Below are 7778 nucleotides of genomic sequence, written 5' to 3'. Positions count from 1 at the left end.
GCAATATCTTGGAAATCATCCAAACAAACATGTATAGCTCGCTCTACAATGGAGTCTGAATTCATCGCCTTACACAAGGCAGGTGAAGAAGCTGAATGACTCCGAAATTTCTTAGAAGATGTTCCGTTTTGGCCCTAACCAATGGCCCCTATATGCATACACTGCGATAGTCAAGATGCAATAGGAAGGGCTGGAAACGTTATGTATAACGGGAAGTCTCGTCACATAAGACGAAGACATAACTTTGTTAGATAACTACTCTCTAGTGGACTTATCACAATTGACTATGTAAAGTCAAATGATAATTTGTCGGATCCACTTATAAATGGCCTAACTAGAGAAGGAGTTAAGAGATCATCGACGGGAATGGGACTATGGCCGAGAACAAGTCATTGTGGCGGTACCTCTACCTAGAAGACTGGAGATCCCAAGATCTAGGTTCAAGGAGATAAAACAAAGTCATATATGACGGTTCAACATGTCAAAAATTATTTTATGTCCATTCTCATGATAAGACAATGTTCAGTAACCATGATAAAGTCATAAGGACTTTTTTAATGGTTTCTAAGTTTGATACATGGTATATCAAATAGTGTATCTACGGGATAACACATTTAGAAACCACATATGTAAGTGTGAAGTGTAAGCCGCTTCAAGGAGAATTCGATACGGCCAGTTCTCTAAGCACTTATTAACCGAGATGTGTTCATGGCTGAAATGAACAAAACAATGAGAACCAAAAACAGTTCAAGAGTTGATTGTGTGACTTATGTTGTCTAGGTATACACCAAAGCTCGACGGTTCAAAGATATCGAATCTACCGATTGACCGAGTATAACCGATATATGTTCACTATGGAAAGTTTAAAGGGAAACCTACTTATCCAGATGCGATTAACCCTTACTTACAAGACACACAAGTTTTTCATGCATATATTTTAACTATAGCCATTCCCCATTCATGTGGGGGATTGTTGGGTTTAGCAAGGTGTGAATGAGAAATAAAAAGAGAAAATGGAAAGTGGAAGAACCAATAAAAATAGGGGAACCAATTTTGGAGGAAAAATGAAAAGTCACATTGCAAAGTGCAAATGAAAAGTCATTTTTACCATATTGGTAGAAGAAAGGAAATTGTTGTCCTTATATTAGAAAACACTTCCTTTAGTTCTTAAAGGGTTAAGAAGAAGGTGCCCCCTCGCGCCGTCGTCGTCGCTCGCTCGGCTTCGTCTTTGGATTTGGATTTGGATTTGAATTTGGCAAATGATGTGGTTGATAATATTTTTTGGACAAAATTTATTTAATCAATCTTATTAATTCATTTCTTTTCTCTTATAAATTAATTCAGAATGTTAGTTAAATAACAGAATTAATTTCGCAACGAATTATTTGAAATTCGCGCGTAACGGTAAATTCATTTGAAAGGATTTGTTCCTTTCGAAAAGTAGTTACTTTTCCCAAAAGACACAACGTTCTGAAAAAGAAAATGGGTCTGAACAGATTTGTCTGAACAGACGCATTCCTTGCTGCTAATGGCTATATATAAGAGGTCGTTTTCGTTTTTCAAACACTGAAATTTTTTTCCTCTCTGCATACATTTTCTTACATAAACAAAATTGTCGATTGACTGAGTCTGTGTGTGCTCTTGTTGCTGTTCTTGCATTCGCTGAAGTTATTGAAGTTTGTGGTACCGCTACTTCTCTAACAGGTTAATCCGTTTTATTTTGGGAGGAATTAATCTGCAATCTCGGATACAGTGAGGGGATTAAATTTCTTAAGGAAACACAGTGATTTCTGCGGATTCGAATTAAAAATATTTTGTCTATTTCATCTTTTTCCTGTTTCTGTATTTTTGACTAACCTGTATACCGGAAATAACAGGATCTTCCTACAATAGTTGTACTTGTTTCCATCCTTTTCTCAATATCAAATGACATCGTCGTGTGTCTGTTGATTATACACTCTTAAGAGAATTATTGGACTGCCCTCCAATGGGTTGCTTCACACGTACGTAAAGACTCAAACAGTGACCCATGGTGATTTTAGCTAGGGATAGTGCTGGAGTGTTTATTATGACGATGATGAGAGCTGGTTGCGAAAACTTAATTGGAAACGTTAAAATCTCTTGACCCAACGGTTTTTACCTTGTGTTTTTTTTCTTATAACGGAAAAGTGAATATTTGATTCATTTGTCCTCAAAATGTATTTTACTGTAATTCACCATGAAACTTATTTGACAGAATTTTTCAGTTATTGTATGCAGGTTTTCTTTGTTATATCCCCTCCATAGGGAGAAAATTAATAATGAAAGTCAACGAGACATAAGGTTCATAATGAACTAAAAAACAACTATATGGTTCACTTTTTCTTGTTTTGAAATAAAATACTGTAGTTAAAAAAATATCGAGATCTCAATAGCTCAATTGATTTACTGTGTGAATGTTCATCTTGTTGATAAAGATTCAATTCTCTATTTTCTAATCTCCTTCCAATTTCCCCTTTCCTTACCTCCGATTTCCGATGTAATAAAAAAAACAATTGAAAAGCTAAAAATGTGGGATTACAATGGAATAAGTTTTTGATACATTACAAGAAATGGAAACACAATCATAATATCCTTAGAAGGAACATTAATCTAAATCCAAATGAAATAATTTTTTTAAAAAAATAAGGGAAGAGTATAGAACATCTATACAAATTTGAGTAAAACTGATGATAACCTTCAATTTCTGCTCTGATCATCTCTCTACTCTTCCTTTCTTAATAGGAAAAATAGGTGGTATTGCATTGTTTTTCCCCTGTCTGCAAATCGGCACATTAATCAAAGGCCTTACTCTTATAGTTGCTGATTTAGATCTCTCCAATCTTTTCTTAATCTTGTCCACTACATGTTTCTCTTTGCTTTCATCTGTGGGCGAAATTTCAGAATTCGCGCTCGAAGAAGAAGAGGATGATGAAGATGAAGGTGATAATGAGGAAGGCCTTTGTTTTTGTTTTTTCAATCTTAATAACTCTTTCCATAATACAGTGCATGTTGGTGGTCTAGGAGATGGATCTTCATCGATAAACCAATTTACTGGCCTGCTCTGTTCTTCTTTACTATTCCCCTGTTTTTCATTCACTTGTTCCTCAGCATGCTCTGTTTTGAGACTAATCTTGTTGAGTTTTTCAGCATGGTGGATTTGCCAATAGGGAAGTAGTTTGCCTTCAAAAATTAGCTCGTCGGCTGTTGTCATGTTTCCGGTTGTGAAATTGCTGGATAGGAACTCGAATTCTGCTGCATTAAGCTCTTTTTCGCGCTTTTTCTCTGGTTGAGAATTTGGACAAATGGATATGAAGTTTTTCTCATCAAGAAATTCTGAGGAGAAGGAAATTCGAGGACCCGAATTCGGATCAACAGATCTAGATGCAGTTTCTAAAGACATCATTTTTAGTTGTATCAGTAAAAGAGGAAGAGAAAATGGAGTAGGCTAAAGGTAAGAACAAGAATAGTTCTGCATTTATAAGGGGAGGAACACAGGGAAATAGTGTACAAGTTTGGTCGAACTCAATAATTTTAATTTAGAGTTAATTTTTATTAGAAAAATCGTTAAATATATATAGAAGTGAAATTTACTACTACTACTTGATGTTACTGTCTTAAACTTTAGAATCCATGGGCATTTTTCTGTTCGCGCATAAAATTATTTTGAGATTAATTTGTCTCACATTTCAAATAGGATAAGCTAACACCAAAGTTTGAGGTATAAATTTATTTTTAAATATATTAGTAATATCATCAATTAAATAGAGTATGAATTAATTCTGAGATATTCATGATCTTATTTCGTGAATTAAACAATCTATAAGGGTGTGTTCTCTATTGAGAATGCTTTTTATTTTTCCATATTCGATTGATTAAAATATTTAGAAAATGAATTCTCTAAAAGTAAAAAAAAAAGTTTCTTAAAATAGGGAAAATGACTTTTAAAAGTAAAAGTAGGAAAAACAAATTATATAAATGACATTATAAATTGATTTGGTTCTTCTCATTCTTCAACACACATCACCTCTATCTCGTTATCCCATCTCATCCCCATCCCCATGCATTCATACCCCACCCCATCTCGCATAATATTGTCTAAACTATATATATATATAAATTTAACTTATATATCAAACACAAGAAAATAAATAAAATTTTACTTATTTTCTTAGAAAACATTTTCGTTAGTATCAAACACGCCCTAAATCCTTGCTCCCCATCTCTGGGGCGTCGTAGTGTGTTATTGAACTTCTGAACTCTTTTTAACGGTTCTTTAGTATATGCTAATAGTAAATATTTGGACGGTGAGAATATATATATTTAAACTAAGTGGTCTGGTGAAATAGAAACAAATGAGCTGTTTGCTGTCTTTTTAAAAAGAAATGGAAAGGCACATGCATGGACAACTTTGGTACGAAAAGAGAGATTTTTCTAATAGTAACATGGAATCTTATTATTGTCTTTAAAAGGATTCAATATTTATAATATAAGCATACAAGACAATAAAACAATTCTTCAACAAAAAAATTCCTAAGAATTTGATTATTTTTTCTTCTTTGGACTTTCGCTGTCTCCTTTCAATTTTTTTGGATCTCTCAACTCTATAGCCTATCATACCATAAGAAAATAGTTAGGGTTGTCAAACACAAAGTGAGGTCAATTAGGAGTCAATAATGCGTATAGGCAAATTTTTAGAGATCATGATTTAAAATGGTAAGTGACGTTACGTTCGAAAATGTCTAAACATTGTTGATAGAGTTATTTGATATTTATATTAATCAAAACTCGATAGAATAGTCCAAATCTGCATGAATAATTAGCTCGAATATCACAATTAGTTATTAAAAAAAGATGTAGTAGTTAATTAGTGAGTAAAACAAATATTTTAGCAGTTTGACCCTACATAACCTAGCAGAGAGTTCATAATGACATTGGAGAAGTTATAGGCATGTGGGCACATGAGGCTAATTTTCAAACCATGTGATTGTTCACTTCCCAACAAAATTAAACAGAACATGCAGATCTTGGCTCTTCCTAAACTCCCTTTAAAGGGGCTTCCTAATTATAACTAATTTTTTTAATCGTAATTCATGTGATACACTTAATTTCTTGATATATTTTCAATAGAAACATTATATTTTATCTTTACATCAACTATGAGTAAATATTTTATGAGGTAATTATCCTTTAGCAGTGTTCACAATGTTTTAGATATCATGAAAAAGCTGGCATTAAGATTTGTATTTTGAAGTATTCCTGTCTAACCAAGACAGCTAATGAACATAATTAACTAGGGTGATAATCCTATAGATTAGTATTTTTATTTGTATAGGTGTTATGACAAATGTTACTTCTATTTTTTTTAATGTTACAAAGTATCTTGCACATAATGGCTGTACTTAATATCTGAGGTTAACAATTAGGGGCGTAAAAAGTGGCGTATCCAAGATTTCGGCAAGATGCGTGTACGATTAGGAAAAAATACATCTTAAATATAAATTTGATCGGGTTGACTTTTAGGTTCTTAATATGAACCATTAAATTTTAAAAATTATAGGTCTAAAATATATAATACTACTAGTTTTAAATTTTAATATACACATTTGATTTAATTATATAAAAATTTTACAGTGCTAAAACTTTTAGAAACATTCAATGTAACACACTTGAAAAATTTGAAAGATTAAAGGAAAAAAAAAGATAAATTAATTGAAACGTCAAAAGTGTAACCGATAACCACTTGGAGAGGTGTTACTCAAAATGATAAGATAGATATAAGACTTAAATTTTTATCCTCACTTAAAGAGGTGCACCCAATCATCATCGTATTATTATATGATACTATGAACGCGGGTTCACACATCTATAATTAAATATTTTTTTAAAAAATATAACACTATTATATATGATCTAGAGAGGGGAGCATGGGTTCACGTGAACCCACGACACCCCTTCTAGATACGCCCCTGGTAAAAAATGAGCCTAAATAATATAGGTAACATGTCTTATTCTATCAAAACTTTAAGGGTTGGACTCAAGATAATTTTGAATTAGGTTCAATCTCAACCCATTTTAAGAGAATCTTCAATTTCAACCTGTTTTAAGACTCTTTATTTGCATTTATGATCTAGAGAGGGAAGCATGGGTTCACGTGAACCACGACACCCCCTCTAGATATGCCCCTGGTAAAAAATGAGCCTAAATATAGGTAACATGTCTTATTCTATCAAAATTTTAAGGGTTGGACTCAAGATAATTTTGAACTGGGTTCAATCTCAACCCATTTTAAGAGAATCTTCAATTGAGTCCAAATTAATCTTCAATTTCAACCTGTTTTAAGACTCTTTATTTTCATTTATGTATGTATGTTTCTATATCAAAGTATGAATTACTATATTTTATATTTTTTAGGATTTATATATCCATTTGTAACTATTTTTTTTTTAAAAAAAATTGAGTTGAAATTCAAATTGTGGTTGTAAAAGTTAAACAAATATGTTAAAATTATGGACAAATTACTTAACTACACTCCTTTACTTACCTTAATATCTATTTATCCCTACTTATTTCAAAATTTTCAAAAATCTCTTATTTTACCTATGTATCCCGCATGTATCCCGTGCACAACGCTATGTATCCCGCTATGTGGAATGTATCAAACGCTATGTATCCCGTGCACAACGCTATGTATCCCGCTATGTGGAATGTATATCCCGTGCACAATGCTATGTATCCCGCTATGTGGAATGTATCAAACCTAATGTATCCCGTGCACAACGCTATGTATCCCGCTATGTGGAATGTATCAAACCTAATGTATCTAGTGCACAACGCTATGTATCCCGCAAACATCATTTTTAAGGGATTTTTGGTAAATAGAAAACTAGAAGACATACGATGTTATTTAGTACTTATAATATGTGGTTCCTATAATTTATACTAAAATTATTGAGATTAAGCGGGTCAAGATGCGCGGTTCATGATCCAACTCAATTTTTAGCTCATTTGAATCCAAAGTAAACTTGAGTGGATCAAGACCCAACTCGATTTCTATTTCAATCCATTTTAATATCTTTAATTTCAATCCAACCCGCCATTTGACACTCATGTTAACCATGGTCCTATGAATGAATACATGAGTGGCTCGATGGTGAAGGCAGTAAATGGTATTAGGGCCCCAAAATATTGTGAGACAAAAAATTTGTTGCAATTATAATTTTATTTTCAATTAAAATAATAATGAAGATAGTAGAAAAAAGGTTCTAAATTATATATATAGAAAAGTTATCTTTATCTTTTATGAAAAGTATTTTAGAACTTTCAATCAAATAACTCAAGATTTTATATTAATAAATATTTTTTTTGTAATAACATCCAAGGTAATATATAGCAAACATATGACTAACATCTTATTAACTAGAATTAATCTCTTGATTTTATATTACCGTCGATGTTAATTAAGAAAATTATGTTATTTAACTGTTTACCTTAAAAACAACATCTATGTAAAAGTAAAAAAAACATAATTTTAATAATTATTTTTTATGCGTGTTTTATATATTTAAGAATATTATTTTAAGCCATTAATTTTATTGATAGATCCTTAATTTATTATATAGAATATGACCAAGAAAAACAAATGTGCAAATTTTCTTCTCTAAAATAGAACCACTCATTTCAAGATTGAAAAAGTTGTAGTAATTTCACTACAAGAAAAGATTTCTTTAGCGAGGGGAAATTTAGTCGTTAATAGTCCA

General features: G+C 31.9%; 2 protein-coding genes across 2 annotated transcripts in view; both read right to left on the bottom strand.

Moving 5' to 3' along the window:
- Nucleotides 1–7778, bottom strand: part of LOC125874446 (uncharacterized) — a 341050-nt gene that overhangs the window by 11823 nt on the left and 321449 nt on the right. The gene's annotated exons all lie outside the window — the stretch shown is intronic.
- Nucleotides 2538–3444, bottom strand: LOC125874444 (uncharacterized). Its single transcript, XM_049555339.1, has one exon. It carries the CDS (start codon nucleotides 3422–3424, stop codon nucleotides 2735–2737), a length of 690 nt encoding a protein of 229 aa, XP_049411296.1. The 5' UTR covers nucleotides 3425–3444; the 3' UTR covers nucleotides 2538–2734.

Source organism: Solanum stenotomum, chromosome 8, assembly GCF_019186545.1.
Source record: "Solanum stenotomum isolate F172 chromosome 8, ASM1918654v1, whole genome shotgun sequence".
In the NCBI taxonomy this organism is placed as follows: domain Eukaryota; kingdom Viridiplantae; phylum Streptophyta; class Magnoliopsida; order Solanales; family Solanaceae; genus Solanum; species Solanum stenotomum.
Note: the sequence above shows the minus strand (reverse complement) of the source record. Positions and strands in the feature narration are given on the sequence as shown.

Bases quoted from the DNA above. Each gene is read 5' to 3' on its own strand.
- LOC125874444 (XM_049555339.1), bottom strand. From the start codon at position 3,424: ATGATGTCTTTAGAAACTGCATCTAGATCTGTTGATCCGAATTCGGGT.